We start from the raw sequence: 27,373 nt of genomic DNA, 5'->3' as shown, positions 1-27,373 counted from the left end.
ACCCAGAAATATTCTGCTGACATAAACAGAACATGCCTATTGCCTGGTTTTCTTATATTTTGTTTGTTTATAGCTTTTATAGTTTTTCAACAAATTTGGGGTCTTGAAAAGGTATCATCTTGAAATATTATCATTGAGCTTCTTCTCCTTACCCTCAGGCAGACTTAATCTAATTTCAATTTTCATATTCACCTTATAAAATTCATCTTAGAATGAAAAACTGAAGACTAGGAAGGTGCTTAGAAAAACACTTCAAATCACTTGATTCAGTGTATTCATTTTATAGCAAGAGCTAGAAAGTATTCAATATATGCCTTGGCCAGGTACATTAAGGAAATGTTCCAGTATTACTCAGACTCTCATATCAACGTGTTCTTTCAGTCCCCACCAAATCCTTCCTGGAGAACTTTCTGTGCCTTTCTTGTACTGCTGTTCCATGATCTCACAGGGCCACAAGCTTCTACCAGATAGATATGTGATTTCTTGCTTTGTTCTTTTTATAAAATATTGCACTGCACCTCAGACATGACGATAACCAGTGGGATTTATTAGGATGGAATTTAAGCTTTTCTACCTTTAAACCCAGTGATTGTGCCATTTTGAAGGTGGCAAAGGAGGGTGACTATTTCTTCTCTCACACCAAGCAAGGTTGTGAAGGGACTTGTTCTCTGAATGAAAGAGGAGAGGAGTAAAGTAGGAACCTTCTCATGTTTTATTCAGATGTTAACAAAGAAAGTTGAGAAGTGTGTTTCCTTAAATTTGACACCATTTTTATCCCAAACATTTTGGGCAAGTGTTAGCAGACAATTGTGCAAGCTGTTTGAGACAGAGGAATTTTTCCAGGAGCGTAATCTCAGTGGGAAGTATTACCTAAGAGTAATGCACTAATCACTTTCAATCTTGCGTGCTTTCACATACTGTGTGCATGCATACATGTGTTAGTATCTGTTCCTAAGACATCACTTCAGTGCCCAGAGAGCTCAGTGTTGCTATGCAAGTGCTAGAGATGGAATCCATGCCTACTGCAGTGTAGCAACGAGGATTTCACAGACACGCAAGGGCAAAAATGGCCTAAAGATCTAAGACTTAGTGCCTTGGTCTCCCTCTGAGCTCTGATGTAGCATCATGTGTCAAATATTCATGGCATCCCTCTGCCCGCTCCACTGGGAAAATAATGGCACAGCCAGCATTTCCAAGAAGCTTAGCTCCTCAAAATCTATCTACTCACAATCCAATACTGCATTCCATCTTGTAGTTTTGCATAGGAATTCCTCAAAATATGATCCCCGGATACAAGCCCCAGATATATAAATATTTTATGCTATATTGTGCATGTGATTTGCATTAATATTTATAACAAAATTTCTTTTACAGTGATAGAGTTTGAAGGAATTCGTTACATTTTGTTTGCACTTATAGCTTTATATAATATATATATATATATATCCCTCCCAGTAACCCTTTGAGTCACTGAGTTGTTTGCCCAAAGTCACAGATATATATATATATATATATATATATATATATATATAGTAGAACCAGGACTAGAACTCAGTTCTGACCACAAACCTGCTACTTATTTCACTCAAATGGTTTTTAGCCTAATATTAACAAATAAAATAAAAGTGGAAGCCAATCAAGTGACTATTGAATACATTAACTCCAGTGGACAGATAGATTCAGACCAGCTTTGTTTAAACAGGAACCAGAAACTGACCTTCTTTTACCAAATGGTACCTCAGCAGAACCTAGCACCCACATCTTGCTGCTGCTTTTTTTTTTTTTTTCCAGTTTCAGAGCATTTAGATGTGCAAATCCAAAGTATAACAGGTGTTTCAGACAGAAGTCAAGTGGTTGTGCTGGTTCAGAGGGTAATGGCGTTACCCTTGTTCTGGAATCATGTAGGAGTCATCCTCGTGGACACCATATTTTATTTACAATGAAACTTTACCTTATGCTCAGGCCACAGCACCTTTTAGTGGAAAGAAGCTAATGTTTGATGCAGCCACTGGGAAATAATTTCACGCAATATAAGTGCATGTTCCCTGGTAGCTCGACGGTAAAGAATCCACCTGCCAATGCAGGAGACTCAGGTTCAGTTCCTGGGTTAAGATCTCTTGGAAAAGGAAATGGTTACCCACTCCAGTATCCTTTCCTGGAGAATTCCCATGGACAGTGAAGCCTGGAGGGCTAGAGTCCATGGAGTCACAAAGAATGGACAGGACAGCGACTAAACAACAATAAACAACAAGTGCACTGTGCTGAGAGCCTGAAGGCCTGGATTCAGGTCTCACCTTTGCTGTTGATTTGCTGTAGGCTCTTAATCAAGGCACTCTCTCTCTCTGAGCCTTTGCTTTTTCATCTGCAAATGAGGTTGGACTGAATGGTTTCTAAGTTTTCATGTACTATTGCATTTTAGGATTTTTAAAATCCTTTAACAATGTATAATGATCATTTTAGCACTAAGTAGAAAATCTAAAACCCCCAAGTAAGACTGAATGGCTTTCCTGGGACATAGTATCAGGTGAAAATATCACCCATCTCTAGGCCCATCACCAGGCTTGCAGGTTATGTGGTCCAGCAAGATTACTAGGACTTGGGGTTAGATGAAGTGGGGTTAAATTCCAGCTCTGTTATCTACCTGTCAAGTTATACACAACATCATTCCTAGGTTAACTTGTTAAAAGAAGATAATTGTCTTCTCTGGCCTTTAGTTATTACAAGCTTCAAATAAGAACATGGAAATGAAGAAGTTTTATGTGAGCTTGCAGGATTTCTTTCAGTCTTCGTATACTGAAAATCTAAAAGAAAGAGCTTTAATTATAGGGTTCATTTTGCTCTTTTTGGTAGCACTGAATGAGAAAGTACATTTACAATTATAAACCCATATATAAATATAAGGAGTACTTAAGTTATTTAATAATATTGTAAAGAGAATATTATGGCTGTTGTTAGATATTGAAATACAGTAGCTTCAGGAACACTCAATGGTAGATTTGCTCTTAAATAACCAAAAATTCATGTGGAGATTTTCCACCTATAAAACTACAAAGCAACATGGCACACTTAAAGGGTTTTTAGCGTTGAGTAGAGCCTGAGGGAAAGGCAAATTTTCATGGTAGATACCATGCAGCACATTTCAATCTTAAGTCAGAGATAATCATTGCAGTCACAGCTTTTTCACTGTGCTAATAGACATTGATGTTTTTCCTGTTAACAGATCAATCATGAAATGAATTTTAAATATAGAACAACAGATTAAAATTAAGAATCAGACTATGAAAATGCCTATGTGTAACAATTAACTTGAAATAATGCTTTCAAAATAGATACTAATATTCCTATTAGGAATTTTGTAAGGCTTATGCAAGCTTACATCTGCCAGGCCAGAATTTTCAAATTCTAAAGCCAAAAGCCAGGTTAGAAGAGGAGTTTAGTGGGTTTTAAGTCCAGACTGACTGAGTCCCAGTTCCAGATTCAACAGTTAGCTCTGTGGCCTAGGGCAAGTTACCTTATCGCCCTAGGCTGCCATCTCTTATACTCTAATGAACATAATGGGAGGACCTATATCATGAGTGGAGAAGGCAATGGCCCCCCACTCCAGTACCCTTGCCTGGAAAATCCCATGGATGGAGGAGCCTGGTAGGTTGCAGTCCATGGGGTCGCTAAGAGTCGGACACGACTGAGTGACTTCACTTTCACTTTTCACTTTCACGCATTGGAGAAGGAAATGGCAACCCACTCCAGTGTTCTTGCCTGGAGAATCCCAGGGACGGAGGAGCCTGGTGGCCTGCCATCTCTGGGGGTCGCACAGAGTCGAACACGACTGAAGCAACTTGGCAGCAGCAGCAGCAGCCTATCATGAGGGTGTTGGAAGGATTACTTGAGATAAAATATTTAAAGCCTTAAAACAGTGCTTGGCAAATAAGTGCTGAATAAACCTTGACGATTATCATCATTCTGGGGTCCACAAACTTTTTCAAGTTTGGGATTGAATTTCTAGCACTAAATTATACTAGTACCACATTGGTAAACATCTTATAACTGCCTCACAGATGCAACTGCCTCTTACCCTCACGTGGACCACTATCTTCAGAGGAGGATTCAGAGCATCCACCTCTGGTCCTCTTCATTTTAAGTTGTTCTCTGCCTCCTGTAGTTGGAGGGAGAAAGAAGCAAGGCCTGTACTCGGCACTTTGTAGCTGTTCCTGTCATTGAACTTGGTGACCAGATAGTCAAGGCAGTCATTGTCATGGCCTTTTTAAAAAATTTGTTTAATTGAAGAATAGTTGATTTCCAATGTTGTGTTAATTTCTGCTGTACAACAATGATTCAGTTATCTCTCTCTATATATATATATACACACACACGCACACACATAAACACACACATATTTATAGTATATTCGTGTATATATTGCATTCTTTCCCATCATGGTTTATCATAGGATGCTAAGTACAGTTCTCTGTGCTATACAATAGGACCTTGTTGTTTATCCATTCCTTTTTATAGAGGCTGAGTAAAGGTAACCACTGTCACAGGACTTAGAACACAATAGCAACTCAGTAAGTGTATCTGTTGACGGGTTGAAAGAATAACTGGATAGATGACACAACTGCTTATTTTAAAAATAAGGGACTTCAGGCTCAGAGAATTCAGGAAACTTGTTTAGGCTCCCACAGCTAGCTAGTGAGTAACAAGGCAAGACTTGCAGTTCTGTCTGATTGCCTTTATACCATGGAATACCTAATTTTGTTCAAAGGGCACCAGGTATTGTATCCCAAATTGCAAAGCAGTGTTGTTTTTTGTTTTGCTTTTGTTGTGTTGTCTGGTTTTCCTTTGTGTTTGTGCTTCTCCTCCTGAGACTGGAAGTTGTTGTCAGAACGTGATTGTCCTTACCACAGTGCCTGTGCATATTAGTTTAGTGAAGGTTAGAACCAGGGTCGGGGAAGGCAATGGCACCCCGCTCCAGGACTCTGGCCTGGAAAATCCCATGGGTGGAGGAGCCTGGTGGGCTGCAGTCCATGGGGTCGCTAAGAGTCGCACATGACTGAGCGACTTCGCTTTCACTTTTCACTTTCATGCATTGGAGAAGGAACTGGCAACCCACTCCAGTGTTCTTGCCTGGAGAATCCCAGGGATGGGGGAGCCTGGTGGGCTGCCGTCTAAGGGGTCGCACAGAGTCGGACACGACTGAAGCGACTTAGCAGCAGCAGCAGCAGCACCAGGGTGGCTGGTGGCCAACTCACTCCCTCTGCAGTTTCCTAGGATGTAGCTCCTGAGGGCCAGGACTTTGGTCCCAAACCTCACCACTTTCTAAGAATACTCTGGATAAACTCCGCTTTGTGGAACACATGAACACGTGGTTTCCTTTAGGACAAAGGTCCCCAACCTGTCTGCACATTAGCATCATGATATCAGTCCCCACTCCAGACCAAATGAATCAGAATGTGTTTAAGTGGAGTATGGCCATCTGTATTATTTTTAAAATGTACCTGGTGGGGAGCCAGAGTTTGAGGTTCAACATTTCAGGCTCTTTTCTGAAGGATCCTTACCTGTACTGATTTCCGCATGTGTAGCCAACCCTGATGCTAAGCTCTCCTGAGGCTTGAGGGATTGGAAAAGTAATGCTCTACTGGCTTCCTTTTTTTCCCTGAGAGTGAGAATAGATCCTGCTCCTCAGCAATGCTGAAAACATCACAGATATGATTGCATAATGCAGTGTGTTCCTAGAAAACCATGTGATGATTAAAAAGATGGGCTTTAGAAATCTGATCTGATTCCCATCCCAGTCTCACCTCATTTCTACCTTTGAGACTTCGACCAAGTGACTTAACCCCAGGTTTCTTATCTATAAAATAAGAATAAAGAAAGGTTGATGGCACTAAGTAAGATAATGTATATAGAATATTTAATGCAGTGTCTGCCCCAGAGGATGAAATACAGTAGTTTTCTTTTATGTCTTTGTTATGCTTCCTTGCGAAGTGGTATATTTATTTTAGTGAAACATGCTTGTTTTTGCAGCCCTATGTGGGATTCCCCCTCCCAATTTACCTGCCTACCTGAAGGTCCAACCTAAGCAAATATGTGAAAGTGAAAGTTGCTCAGTTGTGTCTGACTTTAGCGACCACATGGACTATAGAGTCCATGGAATGCTCCAGGCCAGAATATTGGAGTGTGTAGCCTTTCCCCTCTCCCGAGGATCTTCTGAACCCAGGGATTGAACCCAGGTCTCCCACATCACAGGCAGATTTTTTTTTACCAGCTGAGCCACCAGGGAAGCCCAGGAATACTGAAGTGGGTAGCCTATCCCTTCTCCAGTGGATCTTCCCGATCTAAGAGTCGAACCGGGGTCTCCTGCATTGCAGGTGGATTCTTTACCAGCTGAGCTACCAGGGAAGCCCAAGCAAATAGGTATCTGTAAACAAATCACCGCATGGTTAGACTTTGTAATGACTTTTACTAGTAAGTCACCAGGTTCTCCATCTCATCAGATTTGTTACTCAGGCCTCTGTTCACCCATTCCTGAACCATTCTTTCTGATGAATTTGGGGAACCTATTTTGTTTTCTTGTTACTTAGCTTAACTTCTAATTTTGTACTAAAATGCTTTGTATTGTGTCTCCTTCCAAAAGCTTTATGTATTTACCACTGGTTCTAGTGCTATCATAGTCATTGCTCCTTTTCGTGTTGTCCATGCATGTGTGTGTATGAGAGGGAGAACAGGGAAGAGAAAGAGAGAAGAGCCATCAGCCCTCTGCTTCTCCTCTCCATCCAGGTGCCCATCGAATCTGCGAGCTGTCTCTGCAAGGACCATTTAAGCAATAACAGTGAAGTAGTATAATTATTTACACACAAGCAGTGACAAAGTTAGATGTGTCCTCAGCCCAGCTTTTAATACATGATAAGGATTTCAGGATTCACTGACAATAGGAGACTGGATATTGGCACATTATTTAAGAGTAGAGTCCAAAAAAATAGTCTCAGTTTGAGGTATGATGTATGGAATGTGATATCACACCTTAAATGGCTTTTTGTTGACATTGTGTGTTTTGTATTTTCCAAGGCCATATAGCAGTGCCATATATTAAATTTATTTACAGCACAAAAGAAGCCTGTTCTGTAGGTGGGCTTGTATTTAATATATGTGAACTGCTTTCTCTGGCTTGATGCTGGCAAATTATTTTATGGTAACTTAGCTGATTCTCTTCATGTATGTTATCAATGGATGGAAAGCCACTAACAACTCTTCAGTCTAAGACATAAAGAGACAGCATTAGGGAAATTACTGTTGTTCATGAAAAGTAAGATATATTATGATGCCACAGAAAATTCTCTAATTTTTTCAGCCAACTCATGGTTAACAGTCTGTTCCCTAACTGTCTTGCATGCAGATGAAGTAAGTCTTCGGGCAATAGCTATCAGCTGTTATCCTGACGAGCAATAGAAAAACATGCACCCCTTGGAACAGTAGCATGACTTGCCTGAACATTGTAATCACCTGGAGAGCTTTTAAAAAGTCCAATCCTAAGACACCCCAACTCAGTCCAAGGAAATCAGAACCTCTGGAGCTGGGACCCAGAGATCAGTGTTTTGTTTTGTTTTTTTAATTCTCCAGATTATTTCAACATACTAGCAAGGTTGAGAATCACTGTCCTAGGACTTAAGCAATTTACAAAAACAGGTTGTCTATTATTACATGCATCAATACTACATGGCTCCATAAAGTAAAAGCTGTGCTGAATAGAAAGTGCCATCATCCTAGAACCTTCAGTGAATGGCATATGGACCTGTCACATGAAGAATGCAAACTTGTTCTATGATCTTTTGTACCTTCAGTGGAAGATCATTTCTGAATAGGTTTAACAGAAGCTGTACTTTACGAAGATAACTCCAGTGGGTACACAGAGGATAAAATGGAGCAAGCTTTCTTCTAGGAATAACTTGCTATCATTTCACTACCCTGGTATAACCTTATTGATTCAACTTTTGGAACAGGACTTTGTTCAGAATATATTTTAGAAGGTACTTAGTAAGAAAGCCGATGCATCACACAGTTGGCATATAGAGTTTCATTATAATATTTAAAGATAGAATATTAATTTTGCTTATGCCTGAAATTTCTAAGTCAGTTAGCAAGGATGGTATGAAGACAAATGTGACCTGGCTTTATGTCTGCATAAATATACTAGTTTACTTTTTCTTTTTTAATTTTTTATTTATTCTTTTTGTGAGTGCCACATGGCATGCAGTATCTTATTAATAGTTTCCAGGCCCAGGATCAAAACCTCACCCCGGGAAGTAGAAGTGGAGTCTTAACCAATGGACTGCCAGGCAAGTCTCTGTACTAGTACACATTTGATGCTGAATAAAGCTTCAGTCTGGGAGTATGTTAACTTCTTTTGCCATGGTACCAATTATCAAAAGTACTGTGGATATTTTCAGTCTCACCTCGGAAACAAGGAGGGTTTGCATAACGTGGTCTATGATCTACTTTATTAATTCTGTACTTGTCACAAGGACATCATTTTTAAATGAAATTGTATTTTCACATTGTGCAGGAAATAAATTCACATGACAAGAAGAGAAAGCTGAAACCATTAAAAAGGAAAACCCAAATCCCACTAGTTTACCTCCCTAGTTTAACTAGATTTGCCTGTAATGCCATTCTGTACCCATGCCATTCCTAAAGTGACTTTTTCAAAAACTAAACTTCTAGACTTAGCTCAAGTGGTTCAGTTCAGTTCAGTTCAGTCACTCAGTCACGTCCAACTCTTTGCAACCCCATGAACCCCAGCACGTCAGGCCTTCCTGTCCATCACCAACTCCTGGAGTTCACCCAAACTTATGTCCATTGAGTCAGTGATGCCATCTAACCATCTCATCCTCTGTCATCTCCTTCTCTTCCTGCCTTTAATCTTTCCCAACATCAGGGTCTTTTCAAATGAGCTCAAGCGGTAAGACTACCATAAAGCCTTCCCATTCCCTGTTGTTTTTAGTTGCTAAGTCATGTTCGACTCTTAAGCAATCCCATGGGCTATAGCCCACCAGGCTCCCCTATCCATGGGATTTCCCAGGCAAGAATACTGGAGTGTGTTGCCATTTCCTTCTTCAGTGGATCTTCGTGGTCCAGGGATCGAACTTAGATTGGCAGGCAGATTCTTTGTTACTGAGCCACCAGGGAAGCCCTCTTTACATTTGTAAGAGGGAGTAAATCAGAGAAAGCAGAACAATCAAGAATTCATTGCAATGGCCCATGAAAGATAATATGCCCAATGTGGTCAGCAGACATGAGAGGGAAAAGAAGCATTTCAGAGATTTTGCAGAGATTGTGATAGTTGCTGGGGTAAGGGAGATGAAGGGGGAGCGGTAGGAAGAATCTCCGACTGGCTCCATGGTCGATATAAAGCCATATGTACAACAAACAAAAATACAGGGACACTTTTTCATTAGTTCAGGCATCTCAATTCACTGACAAAATTCTCCCCAGGCTGTCTAGCCCTCTGCCATTAGGTTACTATGCTGAGCTTTGCCAATAAGCTCCTCTCACCAGCCTTGGAGCTGATCTTGACCCTTAGCTTCCCATTGGCCCCTAATCAATTATGTTTCCTTCATGCTCTGATGCCTCCAAGTCTGGTACCATTCCCCTGGTTTTTCTCCTTTAAAAGCACTGAGAAACTTCTCTCTAAGATTGGCAGCAAGATCATGGGATGCTTTTAATGACGTGCAGCACCAGCCCCTCTAGGAGCAAGGATGAACTATGCTAGAGTAACTTTCTTTCCTTTGTGAATGCCTCCATAAAAGGCATAGTTTGTAAATTTTTGTTAATACAAAAAGGGAACATTCGGGCACCTTTTCCGTCCTGCTGATGTGTAGTGCTATTTTTAATTTTTGTTCTCCGCTCTTTCTGTGCCTGTGATTTTAAAGGTGCCAGACTGACTGCCCTCCAGCCTGGTGTCCCCGATTTCTCCCAAGAATAGGAAAAGTACAGGAAGCACCAGTGCTGGTCATGTCTGGGTCTAGCATATTAGCCTGACCCACTCTGGAAGAATATTCTCCAAAATATAAAGGAGAAGACTGTTCCTTGTGAACACAGTCCATCTGCTTTCATAGCTGAAAGGACAAAACCTTGTTGTTCTTCCACCCAGCCACTGCAGAGGTTTTGGATCCAGGAAGCCTAGCCACTCATCCCCTCTTGTGGAAAAACTCGAATGTTTTTCTCTCTTCCATCCCTACTTGTCACAATTCCATCCTTTAAGGTTGGACTTAAATGCCTCTTTCTCCACAAAACCTTTCCTGAGCCGTCTCAGGTGTAGTGTTCCTTCCACGTCTCCAAAGCACTTTCTCAGACGACACCGCATTTTGTCATGTGATTGCAGGATGTATATAGTCTCGCAATTAATGTGAAAGCCAGTGACGTGGTCTAATTCCTTTCCTGGTATCATACAGATTTTGTGCTGTGTGCTAAGTCACTTCAGTCATGTCCAACTCTTTGTGACCCTGTGAACTGTAGCCTGCCAGGTTCCTCTATCCATGGGATTCTCCAGGCAAGAATACTGGAGTGGGTTGTCATTTCCTTCTCCAGCATAAAGATTATAGAACTGGACAAAAAGTGAATAGCTTAAGGAATGCCTGTTAAATACAGTGAGAATTCCAAAGCTTATCTGACCTTCATCCTGACCTTCAGGGCTCTGTTCTGACCTTTCCCGTTAATCAGTGATTGAAATTTTCCCCTAGATCCTTATCGGTAGCTCTCAAATTCTCTATAAACCATGTAAGCTCAGGCCTTTGGATTCCAGACTTGACACTTTGGGCAACCATGCTCTGGAATCATAATTGCTACCTCTACCTGCCTCATCAACCACCATGACTAATAGTCAATAACATTTGACCAGAACAAATTTTTTTCCAAACTGTAGTCTACAGATCACTGGTAGTCCCTGATGGAGTATCAAGAAGTCCAGTTTGGTGTCTACAAAAGGCAAGAGTAGTAAATAATTATTTTGTTGATTTGCATTTAATGAATATAAAATATAAAATTATAATATTCACAGGAATCCAATATGATTTAATGAATCATCACATTCTTTTTTTAAAATTTAAATTTATTTATTTTAATTGGAGGCTAATTACTTTACAATATTGTATTGGTTCTGCCACACATCAACATGAATCCACAATGGGCATACACATGTTCCCCATCCTGAACCCCCCTCCCACCTCCCTCCCTGTACCATCCCTCCAGGTCATCCCAGTGCACCAGCCCCAAGGATCCTATATCAAACCTGGACTGGCGTAATGAATCATCACGTTCTTAATGATTGCATATGTACCACGAAACCTGTGTGGATTGGTGGTGTTTAACTGATGTTCACTAACAGTGCTATTCAGCTCACAGTATTTTCATATTAGTATTTTTTTCCTGCGGCTGCTAAATCTACATTTTAAAAGGATTATTATTTCATTACACTATTTGTTCACTTTTCCAGACTAGATCAGTGGTTTGAATGATTCTTTTAAAGTAGAAAAAAGAGTCATAAAGATAATACCATAAAGATCAGTTCAGCTAAATATTATAAATGTGTTAGTGAACACGATGCTAGTATAAATACTGGAAATGAATCTATATACACTGGAGTGAATGTGATTACTTTGCACAAGCAGTTGAGAAAAACATTTTTGAAAGCTGTGATTATGATGTAATTTTTTGAATTATATTTTATGCACTGGTGATCCATTCACCTGCAATTTCCAGTATGTTCTTTGTAATAAAATATTATCAGATAGTGGCATAAAGTCTCAAGACTTTTAGCATCCTTTTCAAATATAGTATAGTGAACTTTCTAGTAAAGCAGTTGAGTTTTTTTTTTTTTTTCTGAATTCACAACAGTGGTGCCATATGGTAGTCCTAGCTTTGTTACTGAAGGGAATGACAGTCTAAAATTTTAAAGTACTTTCCTAAGGTTATACATCTTATAATAAAAACAGATACAAGTTCACTCTTTGATATAAATTTGTTAATCAAGCCACACAGTTTATTAAAGTGTATCAAATATCAAGAATATGATATCAAGACTTCAAAAAAATATCAAGCGCTGAAGAGTTTGACATTTTTTTCAGCATTTAATATTTCTTATTCTTTAGGAGGAAAATGTTCTATAGTTGGGTCTATTCTTTAGAGGGAAAATGTTCTAAAGTTTGGTCTATATTTAAATTCTGCAACAAAATATATTAAGAAACACTTCCCAGGACCAATGCAACCAGAGGAAGTTAGAAACACCTTTGCCTCTTTTCTCCTGAGTTGAACTATTTAACCCCCATCCCTTTTAGGTGTTAAATGGTAGTCAATCCAATGTGATGGAGCACTGAAAGCAGTCTTTAGTAAGAGATTTATCCATAGTGTCAGCTCTGTGTGCAATCCTAATGCACAGAACTAAGCAGAGGCAAGATAGCAGAGTGGTTACGACCATCAACACTGAAGTTAGGCTGCTTGGGTTAGAAGGCAGTTAACCACTCTTGTAACCCAGTTTCCTCATCTGTAAGGAAACGATAGCAATAGTACTTGCCATATAAGTTATTGTGAATATGAAGTGAGTTAATATATATAAAGCACCAAGAAAAGCACTAGGTTTGCTAAAGCTTATTTGTAAAAGTCTGTCGATTCTTACTGACATTTCCAATGAACTTGTAATAACCTGTTAAGACTTTTTGCCTTCATAGAAATAAAGAATAAGAAGGGGAAAATGAATGTGACTGTGGCCTCTGGCTTAAGATTTCCAAAATGAAGTCAGTTATGGATATAGACTGTAGCCAGCACAATGCCTTTCAATGACATAATTTTTTTTAATTACATTTTAATGTTCTAGTTAAAAACTTAATGCAGTTTTTTTTCAAGCTAAACACGATGTCCATATGTGGTCAGGAGCCCCAGGAATCAATGTATTATGCTGAAAATTTACAGAGCACTGGGCTGGACAATGACAGTCACAACCATGAGGGACTCAGAACCCTACAGTCTGTGGAACTGTGGCAGGATTAAGGGATAGTCAAACTGTAAGCAGATTTAGAGGCGACGCTGAGTTGTAATATCTTAAAGGGTGTCAAGTGTAAGAAATGAGACGTATTTCTTGAGGCCTTAAAAGACAGAACTGGGACTATTGGGTAACAGTGAGGAAGCATTCCAGCTCAGTATGAGAAAAAACAATCAGTGCTGTCTGGAAATAAAAGAGACTAGTTTTGTTTTTAATCTGCCTGTCACTAAGGACTGGATGCAGAGGCTTTGCAACCCAGGCTTTTGTAGAAGGAGCTGAAGTTTGAGTCTGGACCCAGTTTCCTCACAGTCTAACTGGTAGCCCCAAGGAGAAAGAATCCTGTGCTTTCCACTCCCACCATCCTTAGTCGAGTTCCTCTTATGTTTCTGTGTGAGATCAGAGGCAGAGCGCTGGCCTCCCCATCAGAAGACCTGCGTTCTACATGGTCACTTCCCGTGAGGCCTCGTCTAAGAGAGCCAGCTCCTCAGCTGGTTTGTAAGATCCCCTTGGTGCTGGCCTCGTGGCAGCTGCCGTGGTCCCTGTGAGCTTGATGGTGATGGATTGGTGGTGACCCTGTTGCTGCTGCTCACTTGACAGCTGTACTGTGTCGCCCATGGTGTCCTCTTCAGAAGAACTGAAGGTGTTCTTTACCGTCAATCCCTTTTTTCTTCCAGGCCGCTGTGCTCGCTGTGGCGAAAACGTAGTTGGAGAAGGGACCGGATGCACTGCCATGGATCAGGTCTTCCACGTGGATTGTTTCACCTGCATCATCTGTAACAACAAGCTCCGAGGGCAGCCCTTCTACGCGGTGGAGAAGAAAGCCTACTGCGAGCCCTGCTACATCGTAAGTTCAGATTCGGTCCTTGGGTAATTTACTAGAATGACTTCTATGGCAAAATATAGATGACTCCAGATCAAATGTAGCCCTCGGGTCTTTGCTTCTGATTAGATTTCAAACTGTGCTAGTGTATCTGGCATATCTTAATTTTTATCCCTATGTCCCCTGTTCATTTGAGGTCAAAAGGTGCATTGGCTGGGGCTACCATTCAGTTAGTGGTCTGCCAGGAAGATCAGCACCCTGGGGCTTACAAGCATATATGTACAAGCTAACACGTTCCCCCTTGAAGCATCAGGTTTCCCAAGTCTCGGAGTCACACCTCTGATTATTAAGCCTCACTCTATATTTGATGTCATATTTGTAGAGAAACATGTTGCAGGGCCTTGGGAATTTTAAGTACTCTTTCAAACTCCTGGGATGATTGAAGCAGCTTCTTTCTACCCAGAATTTCTCTTACCTGTCATTGTTATTTAGTCCTCTAAGTTGTATCCAACTCTTTTGGGACCCCATGGACTGAAGCCCCACCAGGCTCCTCTGTCCATGAGTTTTCCCAGGCATGAATACTAGAGTGGGTTGCAATTTCCTCATTTCCTTCTCCAGGGGATCTTCCCGACCCAGGAATCAAATCCATGTCTCCTGCATTAGCAGGTGAATTCTTTACCACTGAGCCACCAGGGAAGCCCTTAGCCTGTCATACCTAGCAAATTTTCAGTGATGCAAGTAGATAAACTACTGATATCTTAGAGTACCTTAGAGGAAAATAGTTGTGCTGTTTCCTTTCCTTAAATTCACAATTATGTTTTAATAACATAGTTGAGTGACTATAAAATACTTGGCCCATTATCTTAGCTGTTTGCCAGGCTACTTAAATCTACACATTAAGCTGTCTTCTGATAGAGCAGTTTGGTAAATGAACATAAACTTTTAAAATCTAAAGTAAATTTCCTTGCCATCCTTCTACATGATTTTATCTGTCTGTTGAATGCTTATCAGTGGAAAAAGTAGTGCTTTTTTGCAAACCCACACAAGAGGCATGATTTGGCCTTCAGCCCCCACAGCATTTCAACATAAGAGAAACCTGGGGTGCAAGGTATTAGAAGCTATACATAGCTTGGCGGAGCCCTGAGGTTCAAGTTTATTGCAGAAGTTTCTGGCCTCATTGGGATTTTCCCATTATCTGACAGCTCTAACTCATTGCAGCCCTGGAATCTGTAGCACAGATCTGAAATCTCTTTGAGATTAAGATTTTGCAAGATGAAATATTGTTTTGCATCTCTCCAGTTCCATTTTATCTCATTTTCCTCCCTAAAGGCAACTTAGTCACATATAGCATCATTATAGTGCCACACAATGTTGGAGCTGGAAAAAAAAACCTTAAGATCATTTGTCTAACTCCTCTCTTTAGAAGTGAGAATACAGAGAGGAAGAAAATGACTTATGTCATTTTATTAGTGTCAGAGCTGAGTGGTTTACACTAGTCTCATATTCAGTGCAGATACAATAAGGCTTTAGTTTATCCAGAATATAAATACAAACAGTGATGTCCCATTGATTTGGAAGGAACAATTACGTATCAGGAAAGGTCTAGTGAACAAAATCTACATCTTTAAGAAATAAGAATGTTTAAAATACCGCTGTTAAAAATCTCTGTTGAAAGAGAAAATTGCAAAATCCCCTGTAAAAAAGTAGTGTGGATTGTCATTCACAATGATCTAGGGCCACAGTGAAATTATTTATTGCGGTGGGCTCTGTGGCAATGTCAGCAGAGCTCCCAGAAGCACCTATGGCTGTTTGTCCATACACTAAATGATTGCATAATAGTGGGGTTTTTTTGTAGTTCTTGTGTCTATTTTTCACCCTTTTTTGGAGGCACTGTTGATTCTCACTGCCAGATCATTGGCTGATGCTCCAGCGGCTGCCTGCTTTAGTTTTCATCCCTTCCTAGTTAGGAATCACATGGACAATATTGGGAAACAGCATAACACAGTATGAAGAGCATGGGTTTGAATTTGGTTACATCACTTAAAACTGCATCTCCTCGGGAAAGTTGCTTGATCTTTCTAAGTCTGTTTTTTCATATATAATGGTGATTATTGCAGGATTTTTCCCAAGACTTACAAATGTGAAATGTGGCAATTCTTGTAAAGCACACTGGGCTGGCTCAGGGAACAGTAGTGGGATGAATATTGCTCTGAAATTAATTTTTATAAAATTTCTGGCCTATTTAGCACTTTTGAAAAGTGAGCACCAAACGTGCAGTGAGATGCATCACGCTTGGAAATCTCAGACACACTCCTCTCCCATTTTTAAATGCTTTGCTTACTCTCCAAAGTGTGTAGTAAAACTGAAGAAAGTCTGAGATGGCTAATATGGGCTTTTCCTCTGGTAGACTAAGGTTTCTGCCTCGATTTCAGGCATAGCAGCTCAGTGATTCTTGAGGATGTGTTTCCTTCAGCTTGCTTGCCTGTTACTATAGTATGCGCATGACAGTGAACACTGGGTGATATTTAATCACATCCTTGGAAAAAGTGAATGAATTCAAATAACGGAAATTCTTACCATCCTTTTTGACTTCATTCCCTCTGAAGAAACTTCAATCAGGATTTTTCTTTAATGAGATCTTTCCATGGTGACTCTAAATGTAATTTAATTTTTATCAGAATTCAGTTAAGCTTTACTCAAAGACCCTGGTTTGATATTGATTTCAGAGTTCAGCACAGCACTCAAGCCCTCAGATGGATGTTTTAGCATTTTAATTTCTTCTGAAATTTCAAAAGACCAGTAAGCTGCAACACTAAAAATGTAGAGTTCTCTTCAGCGGGATGGTGGGGGAGCTGGGAAGATAAAATGAGATGCTTGTTTTGAAGATGGAGTTTGTATGAAGGAGGACCATAGGGCTGTGTGTATCTCTCTTGGAGCCAAAGCCCTTAGAACAGGAAGCACCAGCAATGTCATTCATTCAACTGCCTCTTGTTCCATTAGTGGAAAGGAGATGTCTGAAAAATCTCCTGTACAGAATGGAGAAAGCCTATCGCTGGGCCTCAGTCTATGCCTTGTGTTGTTGTTATTGATGGAGTCAGAATAGTGAAAATAGTGGTTTAGTTAGATAATTATTCCAGTGTAAGAACTACCCTGTTTGATGTTCTGAGTTCAGGAAGGAGACTAGTCTAAAATAATTTAATTTATTCTTGCCTAAATTAGTTATCAATTATTTACATAATTTAGGTAAAAATACACCAGTGATGGCTTTATGTTTGATACAATGATTATTTATATTTTCCAATGATTTCTTAAATTCTTAATTCTTACATGTATATAGTTGTAATAAAACAAATTTGATTCATTAAGGCACTGTAATCCTCTTTACTAATTTTATACATGCTTTCTTTTGTATTTTCTATTGATTAATTTAATATGAATATGTATATAGCTTTCCTTTGTTAATAATTTCCATTTTTAGCTTTTTATTTGTTTAGTTTTAAATTGTGTTTACATACTACATTTTAAAGACATTTGCCACTAGAAGGATATTGGGTATTTTCCAATCTTTTAGTATTGTATATAACATACCTATAAATAACTGAGTAAAATGTTTTATGTGATTTTATTTTGAATTACTTTCTAAACGTAAATCCTTTGATTCATGTTACCAAGTTTACATCAATTTGGAGAACTTTTACTAGATTTCTTTAAGAAGATTTTTTTCCTATTTTCAGAAGCAGGAGCAATAACGAGACCAAATATTAAACTATAACCTCTATCTGCTATTGAAGAGGTTTGTTTACATTTGTTTTGAACCAATTTAATAGGTACATTATGTAATGGTTTTTAATTTGAGTTTTTATAATTAGCAAAATCAATGAGATTCTTTTCTACTTTGATGATAGGTCTCTTAAAAGCTTAGTTTTGGTTATTCTAGTGGATTTATATAAATGAACAGATTAAAATTAAGAGCACTAAGCTTCCTAGGGAAGAAAAGTAGTATAAATAAGTATACATGGTTCTAGTCCTTGCTCTCCTGGTGTGATGTTAGAAAGGTAATTTAATTTCTGAGTACCAGTATCCTCATCTATTAAAGGTAGGTAATAATTTCTTCCTGGTCTTCAAAGGGAAGGAGTGAATAAGTGTAATATTTTGTACATCATGAAGAAGTGGTTTACTAATATAAGGGCTTGATCTGATTAATAATATTATTATTGTTGCTTTTTCCCTTAGCTTAATTTGATAGAATTTAGAAATCCTCTAAGTTTGGGATAATTTCATAGCTGCAGTTGCTATGGAAATACTGAAATAAGTAGATGTCATAGAAAGAGCATGAGGACAGATATGAGAAGAAGAAGTTCATGTTTTGCTTAAGAAGATTTTTGTGTTGGCATAGGCAGCAACTGTGCCTCCCACTTATGTGGCCTGCTGCCCTTAGTGAGGCAGGTTTACTCCTAAGTACAGATTTATAAAAGAGTTGCTGTGTTTTTAGCATTGCCAAAGAGTCTGGACCTAGAGACCTAGTGCATCAGAGATTCTCAGCAAGTCTGTTTATGAAATGGCAGCCAAGGATCGTTCCCTAAACCAGGGCTCTTACTCACAGTGGATGGAATCCAACCCTTAACTCTCCAGCAGTGGAAGTTAGTACAGACATTTTTATTACAGTTACAATCTAAGTGATTAAAAGACCTCAGGAAATCGGAGGCCAACTCCACAGGAGACTAAACACTTGAAAGTTCCTGAATTTGACGCGTTAGTGGCCAACACACACTTGCCTTTTGCTCTCTCTGTCACTAAATGGCTATGGTCAAAACATTCTAACTTTTCAAGCTACATTAAGAGGCAGGTTTTGTACCTCCACAGGGAACTTGTCCTTTTATATGCTCAACTCCTCCTAATAAAATGTTTTAAAAGCAGTTATGGCCTGTGCTTTATGTGGGTATTAGGAAAGGACCTGAGAGTTTAGACTAAACTTGAAAAATTCACATGAACTTCCCTTCTTTTAATTACCCATCTCTGCTCTCTCATCTTCCTCTCCCTCTCTCCCTCTCTCTCACACACACACACAAATGCACACATGCACACACACACATACACACACACACACACTTTCTTCTTAATGTTACATCATCCCTCAGGCACCGTCCCAGGAAGGAGAAAAATGGTTCAAGCAAGAGGAGAATTTGTCAAGCATACTCTTGAGAGATTTAACCATGTTAACTACTATGAATAGTTATCTCTTCCATTTGCACAGGCCCTTGCATTTTATAATGCTCCTGAGCCTCTTTAACTGTACCTTACCATACCTATTAGAACCTTGTGAAACAGACAAGGGGGAGATCCTTTGTCCTGTTTACAGTGGTTTTGATGTTTTCAAAGTAATAGCCAAAATGAAGACTAGGGAACAGATCTAGCTTGCACTTTATTGCTGGATCCATACCGCCACCCGGAAACAAGTGTTCAGCTTTCTAAAAATATATAAATACTGACAGCCCCCTGGGATTATAGACTTAAAATCTCCATGATTTTTATTGATGACCACATGAATCATATCTTCCAGTACTACAGAACCTGAAAGTCTAAACTTCTACCAATATAAAATTGCTGCCCCTTACTTTCTTGAGCATTTACTTTTTGCTGTCTTTGAAATGCCTTGAGTCTTAAGGCAAAAGCCTCTTCTTATGGTTAAAAATAATATACAAGTAACTGATGTTTGTGTGGTGCTTTAACTTTTTCAAGCACTTTTATCTCATGTCATTCTCTCATGATCTTAGAAAGTAGATACAATTATTATTGTATTTATTCCCAGTAGTAATAAATTGAGTTTTAGAAAACCTTGGTTTGCTTAGTTCCATAGAGCATGAGTGTCAAGGCCAGGACTTAACTCTGGCTTTTGATTCTCAAGTCCAATTCTTCTCACATATCCAACAAATAATTGTAAATCTTACTTACTATTACTATATTTCCTTTTTCCTAATTAATTTTTCTCTATTACCACATTGAGCTCAGACTATTTGTTCTTATGGTAGTAATTCTTAAAAAAAGAACAATGAAACCTCAGTTTTTAAGTATTATTTGCTTATTAGAGAAAAATTGGAAAATATTTTAAAACGTATATAGTTCTCCTGTCTAAATGTTTTAACAGTTTACATTTTACCACGTATTTCTTTTCCATTTCAGTGTTATCTGAGTATGGACATATGTTTGTAAATGTAACCACACAGCTATTGGGTTGGTCAAAAAGCTTGTTTGGGGTTTTCCGTAACAACTTACAGAAAAAATCTGTATGAACCTTTTGGCCAACCCAATATATAAATATTTATACATACACGCAAATACAATGAGGTCATACTAATTCATAACTTGCTTTTATTACTTAATAGTATATCAAACTTGTCTTCCTTAGAAATAGCTTTTAAATATTCCATGGACACTCAAAAAGAGTATTTATGTACATGCCCTTTGCTGAAAAAGTGACTCAAAGAAATATTCCAGCAGATAAATAAATTAATCAAAACATGTGTGGGAAATCCACAGCAAATAAAATGGTAATAAGCCATGAACCAATAAAACTAATAGTTAAAAATAAAGAGATTAGAAAAGATGTGACGGCAAATTCAGACCAAAGGAAAATAACATTAATTACCTACTAACTATAGTATTAATAGCAAAGTATAGTTTTAGGACAAAACCATCAAACAAGCCAAAAAACATTTTGTTAAGTCAGAGTTCCCAAAGAACAACTTGAGCCTTTATTCAGTAAACAGCATTACACTGAAATATATAATATAAAAATATTGATGAAATATGGCCTCAAAATGGTAAAACCATAGTCTTTATACAACTTTAGCACATTTCTTGTAGTCTCTGACAAACTAATTACAGAAGTTGAATAATATGATTGAGCCAATCCATACAACCAAAGAGGTTGTATCTTCTTTCCAGATCTTCATGGAAGACTTAGAAAAGCTCATGTTATAGTCTAAAAGGAAAATGGAAATGTTCATATTTTGGCTGGCAGAGTTGTACACACTAGTATAGTTAAGATAAGAAATCTATAAAAGGATAAACACACACACTCTTGGATTAGAAAATTCTTAGAAAGTAGTGATAATGATAACCCTGAATGACAAAGGAGGGTGCAGCCAAAGTTGAATTCTATGCTAAGTTAGGATCTTTCACTGCAACAAGAAAGAGTGCAAATATATGAACCCAAAAAGCTCGAAATGGACAACAAAGTCAATCCAAAGGGAGAAAGGACTACTTGAAATAAAGGCAGTTATCAATACACTGAAAAATATTAGAATGGTTAGGTCCAGGAGATTATTCTTTGAAAATCACAACAAAAGAAACATCCAGTGAAGATAATCCAGAAAAAAGGGAAGAATAAAAATTAAAGAAAATTAGGAATGAAAAAGAAGCTTTCAGGATAGGTCTAGAGACATTCAATAGTATTGCAATTTAAAGTTTATATAAAAGAGACTATTTTCTGTGCAAAACTAAATACAGGGGAAGGAAACTTAACCTCATAAGCATGGATGAAATGCAGAGCTACCACCTGAGAAAGAACCGAGAAAGTTCGCTAACAGAATTTTTCAGATCTTTGAAGAACAACTGATTCCTGTGCTATTTCAACTTTCAGAGCTCAGCAAGAGAACATAAGCTTCCCATATCATCTTGAAGAGCCAGCCTGGGTCTGATTAATAATACTTAACCTAGGTTGCTCCCAAAAGAGCATTCTATGCTGATCAGACTTCCATAAATGCAGAAATTCTAAATGAAATGTTAACAGATTGAATGCCACATAATGAAACAACTCAGGTTACTCCATGATTCCAATGATAGAACAGTGTTGGGAATCTTTTAACATGTCAGTGTATTGTATTGATATATCAAATTCTTAAAAAAGCTAGATAATCATCTTCATAGATGCCAAAAGGGCACTTATATCACATATTCTTGTTTAAAAATAAAAACAATTGCCATAACTCAAAAAAAAACGTAAAAAAATAACTGAAGTAAAATAGAAAAAAAAAAAGATGTAAAAGTTTGATAAGCTAATGATGATCCTTCTTCCTAGATTTTCCTAGATCTTTGTAGGATTCCTGCTATTATATTAATATTATTCTTAACATTCTAGTCTTTGTAATGGAAATTTAGAAACAAAGTTTATATATATATATATTTACATATATGTATGACCTTGTCTTTGTTTTATATATATATGCCAATTACATAATATTTCCATCACAAAAATTAAAAAAATAAAATAAGATTAAATTCCATGTATACATTATCCAGTTTAAAAAATGAAACACTAGAAATTCAGTTGAAATCTCTTAGGTTCTTGTCCCTAATCACATTCTCAAGACTCCTATATAGAGGTAGCTACTATACTAAGTTTGTTTTTTATTATAGCCATGCATTTATTTGTAGTTTTACTACATATCTCTAATATATATGTATTGCTGTTGTTATTTAGTTGCTAAGTCGTGTCTGACTCTCGGCACCCCCATGGACTCCTCTGTCCATAGGATTTCCCAAGCAAGAATGCTGGACTGGGTTGTCATTTCCTTCTCCAGGGGGTCTTCCTGATCCAGGGCGAGCCCATGTCTCTTGTCTCTCTGGCATTGCTGGCAGATTCTTTACCACTGAGCCACCAGGGAAGACCAGAATGTACACATGCATATATAATTGTGTTGTTTGCATATATTGTTTCTTAATTTACAATGAATGCCATTGTATCATGCTTATATTTCTGAGACTTTTTTACTCAACATTATAACACTAGGATGTATAAACATTTACAGATGATATGACAATTGTTGCAGAAAATCTGAGGAAACCTAGAGTATTAGAATAACAAAAGTTTAGTCACCTACCAACATTAAAATTAGGAATTTATGTTTAGAAAATATAACAGGAAAAAAATCCTTATACAGAAATAACAAAAATATAAAGCACCTAGACAGACGTTTAAAGGCATACATGATCTAAATGAAGAATGCTATAAAATTTTACAGGAATAATTAACTCATGAGTGAAATGATTCTGGGGTTGAATATGCTTTGGAAAGCACCTCTCACTTTAACGGGCATTTATATCAGCACCCTGTAATTATACAACAGCACAGCTTTCAGTGGAAGAGGAATAGTTACTGCAATGTTCTTTGCTAATGGTTTTTTATTTAGCCTTTTTCCCCAGATAGACCCCAAACCTTTGCTGACTTTGATTACTGCCCTCCACGGACGTCCCTGAAGGCTCTAAGGTAGTCCTACCTTGGTAAGGGTAGTAAAGCTCATTCATGTAAGTAGACTGCCTGGAACAACAAAGAGACCTAACTGAACAGAACCTCTCCTCCAATTCCCATCCTGATCTGTTGTCATAGATTTGAACTCTGTTTAAGGGCCAGGAGGAGCCTCAGAAATTCAATAAAGTCATTTTTATAGCAGAGAAATCCTAAAGCCCAAGAAAGCTGGCTGATTTGTCTGGGGTTATATGGTTTATTAATGTCAGAGGCAGGAATAGGAACCATGAGCCTTGCTGATGCCTTCAAAGAACTACCTGCTTTCTTTGGGACTGACATGAAGAGGTTTAACCATATGCGGCTACAGGCCCCAGAGAAACATCCCTAGAAAATGTTGGGTTGCATAAATTCTGGTTGGAGAGGTTAGAAATAGGACAGCATTTGCTTCAGCCCCAACCAAGGTGGAGAGTTTCAGATTTCCAGGTTAAATGCCTCTGAAACTTTATGCTAGAACCTTCCCACTGCCCTAGTTTGTTTATTTTTAAATCAAGCATGAACTCACCACTCGGTGTTTGCCAGAGTTTGGATGAATGTCAGCATCAGGCCACTGTAATAATGGCTTAAGATTATTTAATCCTATTACTTATACACTTCATTAGGCTGAGTGAATTGTTGGCAGTGGTTCAGTAAACTTCCTACTTTAGAGATAAAAGGGTGGAAAGAAAATAGGGAAGGCGTCTGTTCCTCATTTTCTTTCATATTTATCTTGTATCTCTTAAAGGATAAAGGAATGGTAATTACCCATCTACAGCATGGAGTCTGCATTAGTAGGGTCTTCTGAACTGCTCTGTACTCTCAGAAGAGAAAAAATGAAATATATTTTCAATTAAAAGAAAAAGGGTTTGGACAAAGGAGAGAGAGAAAGAGTGAGTGTGTATGTGTGAGTGTGTGTTTATGCTTTCAAACTGGTCTTAAAAATAAGCCTGAAAATAAGTTCAAGAGCCCTAAATAAGATATCTAGTCTTTCATTTAAGGGACCTGATATGTGGCAGCAAATAATGTTAGAGAAAGAATATGGAATTTAAAGTCAGACCTCATTCACACCCAGCTAGGCCAGCTACCATGCCGTATCCACCTCATTTCATTTGGCTTAAATTTCATCCCAAGTAGAATGGAAGTGGTATTTCTTACCTCTAAACCCCTACGTGAGGGTTCAGAGAAGTTGACAGGGCTTAGTAGAAATGTGTGCAGGCTTTGAGCGGTAAATAAATTCACAGACCAAGCTTCAGGGACATACCTACCAAACCTGCAAAGGAGAAGTTTGCCTAACTTGAAACACTAAAGGTCAGTTATTCACTAGCATTTCCGTTTCTGGAATGTTACCAGCCGATTGTTGGTTTGAGAATTCTGAGTCTGAGGAGCAGTGGCCAGCCATGAAATTCTGGAAACTTGGTTTCCCCAAAAGGTGTCAGAGATCACTGCTTTGATGTCACCATGTAGCTGCTGTTTATTGGCACGGTTATGTCCAGCTCTTTTGCAATCCCATGGTTTGTAGCCTACCCGGCTCTTCTGTCCATAGGATTCTCCAGGCAAGAATACTGTAGTGGGTTGCCATTTCCTCCTCCAGGGGATCACCCTGAAGTCCTAATTCAAAGTAAAATTCTGGACCACTCCCCAGAATTCCTGCACAAGCAACCAGGAAATTAGCATATTTTTCAAGGCTCTTGGGGCAGATTCTTAGGTATGCTCAGGCTTGAGATCCATGTACCTGTACCACCAGCCCCTTCTCTGTAAGACGTAGTCCCCCAATACTTCACTTTTACCCCCATCTCTCTCCGACACATTCCCTTACAGCACATGACCAAACTGGACACTTCCCTTAGCCACTGCTATCTTAGCCTTCTCTCTCTGTGCCCAGACTGGATTGCTGTCTTGTACCTTTCCCCATCTCCATCACTTGAAAATCTGTGTCATCCAGCCTTAAAAAGCTTTTTTGGAACTTCCCCAAATTGATGTGGCTTTTCCTGAATATGCACGTCTTTTGTTTCTCCTTCTCTTATAGGATTTGGTGGTTTAGTCGCTCAGTCATGTCCGACTCTTTGTGACCCCATGGACTGTAGCCCACCAGGCTCCTCTGTCCATGGAATTCTGCAGGCAAGAATACTGGAGTGGATAGCCATTCCCTTCTCCAGGGTATCTTCCCAACCCAGGGATCGAACCCAGGTCTCCCACATTGCCAGCAGGTTCTTAACCATCTGAGCCACCAGGCAGCCCCTTGTAGGATTTAACCCTCTCTATTGGGCTTCCCTGGTGGCTCAGAGGTTAAAGCGTCTGCCTGGAATGCAGGAGACCCAGGTTCAACCCCTGAGTTGGGAAGATCCCCTGGAGAAGGAAATGGCAGCCCACTCCAGTACTCTTGCTTGGAGAATCCCATGGGGGAGGAGCCTGGTGGGCTACAGTCCATGGGCTTGCAAAGAGTCAGACACAACTGAGCAACTTCACTCACTCACTCATAGTCATTTGAGACTCAGGCACATTTCCTTACTGATTTGAAACCCTTAGAGAGTGTATGTGTGCTGGGGTTGGAGGTTATCACATTTTATTCATTTTTTTAATCTTTTTCTTAGTTCTTATCCCAACATGTGAGTCTATGGCTGCTTTGATATTTATGTGGGGTAAGGAGCTGGAAAGGGACTGGGTTTCCCCTCTAGATGCCAATGTCTCCTAAGACTCTGACTCCTTGCTCTTTGCTGTACCTTGGAATGGGGAGTCTGTGTATAAGAAGCAAAGAAGAGAACTTGGCTCTGGAAACCTGTGAGCAGTCATTGCTGAAATGTAAATGCAAAAGATTGAAAGGAAGGATGTGAGAGTGAAGCCAGCTGTCTCGCTTCCAGCTGTAGAATCATCAGAAGAGCTGCCGCGCTCAAGGTCAAATACACAAGCCCGACTTGCGGATAAAAATTGCCAGGGAGTTAGAGTGGACGCTCTCTGATGTTCTGATGACTTTGAATGGGGCACTGTAATTCCCTCCCACAGCAAGGCTTACTTTAAAGAAAAACCCTGCTTTGGGGATCTCCCTTTTTGCTCACCTCCCTGCAGCGTCAGGGGATGCCAGGTGAGGCTGGTGTCACTCCTTATAGCAAGGCAAATACTCTTTCTGAGGGCTTCACAGTGACAAGGGCCTGGCACACCTGCTAGGTCTTCAAAAGTATTTTTTTAACTTGAAGATTATTTAACAATTCAGTCTCCTACACTTATAATATGGTAAAATCAGATGCCAGGAGAGGGGGAAAGAGTTGCTCAGGATGTCAGGAATGCATAGATCCACTGAGAACACTAAAAAATCTGAAAATCGCAAACAAACATAAACGATGAGTTTTTAAATTACAGAAACTATTTTGGATGATACATATGTTCCACAAAAGTTATTTTTACTTTATGGGCTCTTTGATAATGCTAAAAGATATTTGAAGCAATTAACATCAATAAAGGGCTTCCGCAGTGGCTCAGTGGTAAAGAATCTGCCTGCCAGTGCAGGAGACACAGGAGATGTGGGTTCGATCCTTGAATCAAGAAGATGCCCTGGAGGAGGAAATGGGAACCCACTCCAGTATTTCCCATGCCTGGGAAATCTCTTGGACAGAGGAGCCTGATGGTCCATGAGGTTGCTAAAGAGTTGGACAGGACTTAGCAACTAAACAACAAAAAAGTGAACGTTTATATTTTTACTCTAGTTTAGGAAGAACTCCAGAGTAAATTCTATTATAAAACCATAACAAGTAGACAAATAGTTTCTCCACACAATAGATCTTACTGAATGTGCCAGGGTGTCAGAAGAAAGAACTCAGGAAAGAGAACAGAGACATTTGAAGGAAAAGGAGGAATTTAAAAAGAACATCTTCGTGGAGGAAAAGGCCAGTACACATGAGTCATATTGTGCATTTTAGTTTCTCCTAATATCATATAGTCATTCTTTTTCTACTCTGACAGGTGAGTGAGAAGTGTTGCTATTCCTTTCTACAAATTAACAAAATCAAGGCTTAAAAAACCAGGGCTTTGGAAAAGAAGGAATTATCATAGGATTAGAGCAGAACTCTGAGCTTCTGCACTCTAAATCTTAGCCTCTACCTGTCTCTTAAATAAATTCAAGCTAACAAATGGCCTGTCATCAAATAGGTCTTTTTTTTTTTTTTTTCAGCCCTCTGGTCCCAGTTTGGTTACCACTCTTGCGAATCCTCCCCTATGTCCTTCCAGCTAAAGATAGGCACTTCCTCCT

The 27,373-nt window shown here is 39.0% G+C and overlaps 1 protein-coding gene and 1 non-coding gene across 2 annotated transcripts in view; both read left to right on the top strand.

Moving 5' to 3' along the window:
- The window catches only part of LPP (LIM domain containing preferred translocation partner in lipoma), a 750,332-nt gene that overhangs the window by 604,544 nt on the left and 118,415 nt on the right, over nt 1-27,373 (top strand). The window contains exon 9 of the mRNA XM_042233292.2: nt 13,705-13,874. Within this exon, the coding sequence (XP_042089226.1) occupies nt 13,705-13,874 (170 nt within the window). The remainder of the gene's footprint in view (nt 1-13,704; nt 13,875-27,373) is intronic.
- On the top strand, nt 25,402-25,474 carry TRNAS-GGA (transfer RNA serine (anticodon GGA)). The gene has a single exon. It is a non-coding gene; the product is annotated as a tRNA-Ser (tRNA).

Source organism: Ovis aries, chromosome 1 (assembly GCF_016772045.2).
Source record: "Ovis aries strain OAR_USU_Benz2616 breed Rambouillet chromosome 1, ARS-UI_Ramb_v3.0, whole genome shotgun sequence".
In the NCBI taxonomy this organism is placed as follows: Eukaryota; Metazoa; Chordata; class Mammalia; order Artiodactyla; family Bovidae; genus Ovis; species Ovis aries.
Note: the sequence above shows the minus strand (reverse complement) of the source record. Positions and strands in the feature narration are given on the sequence as shown.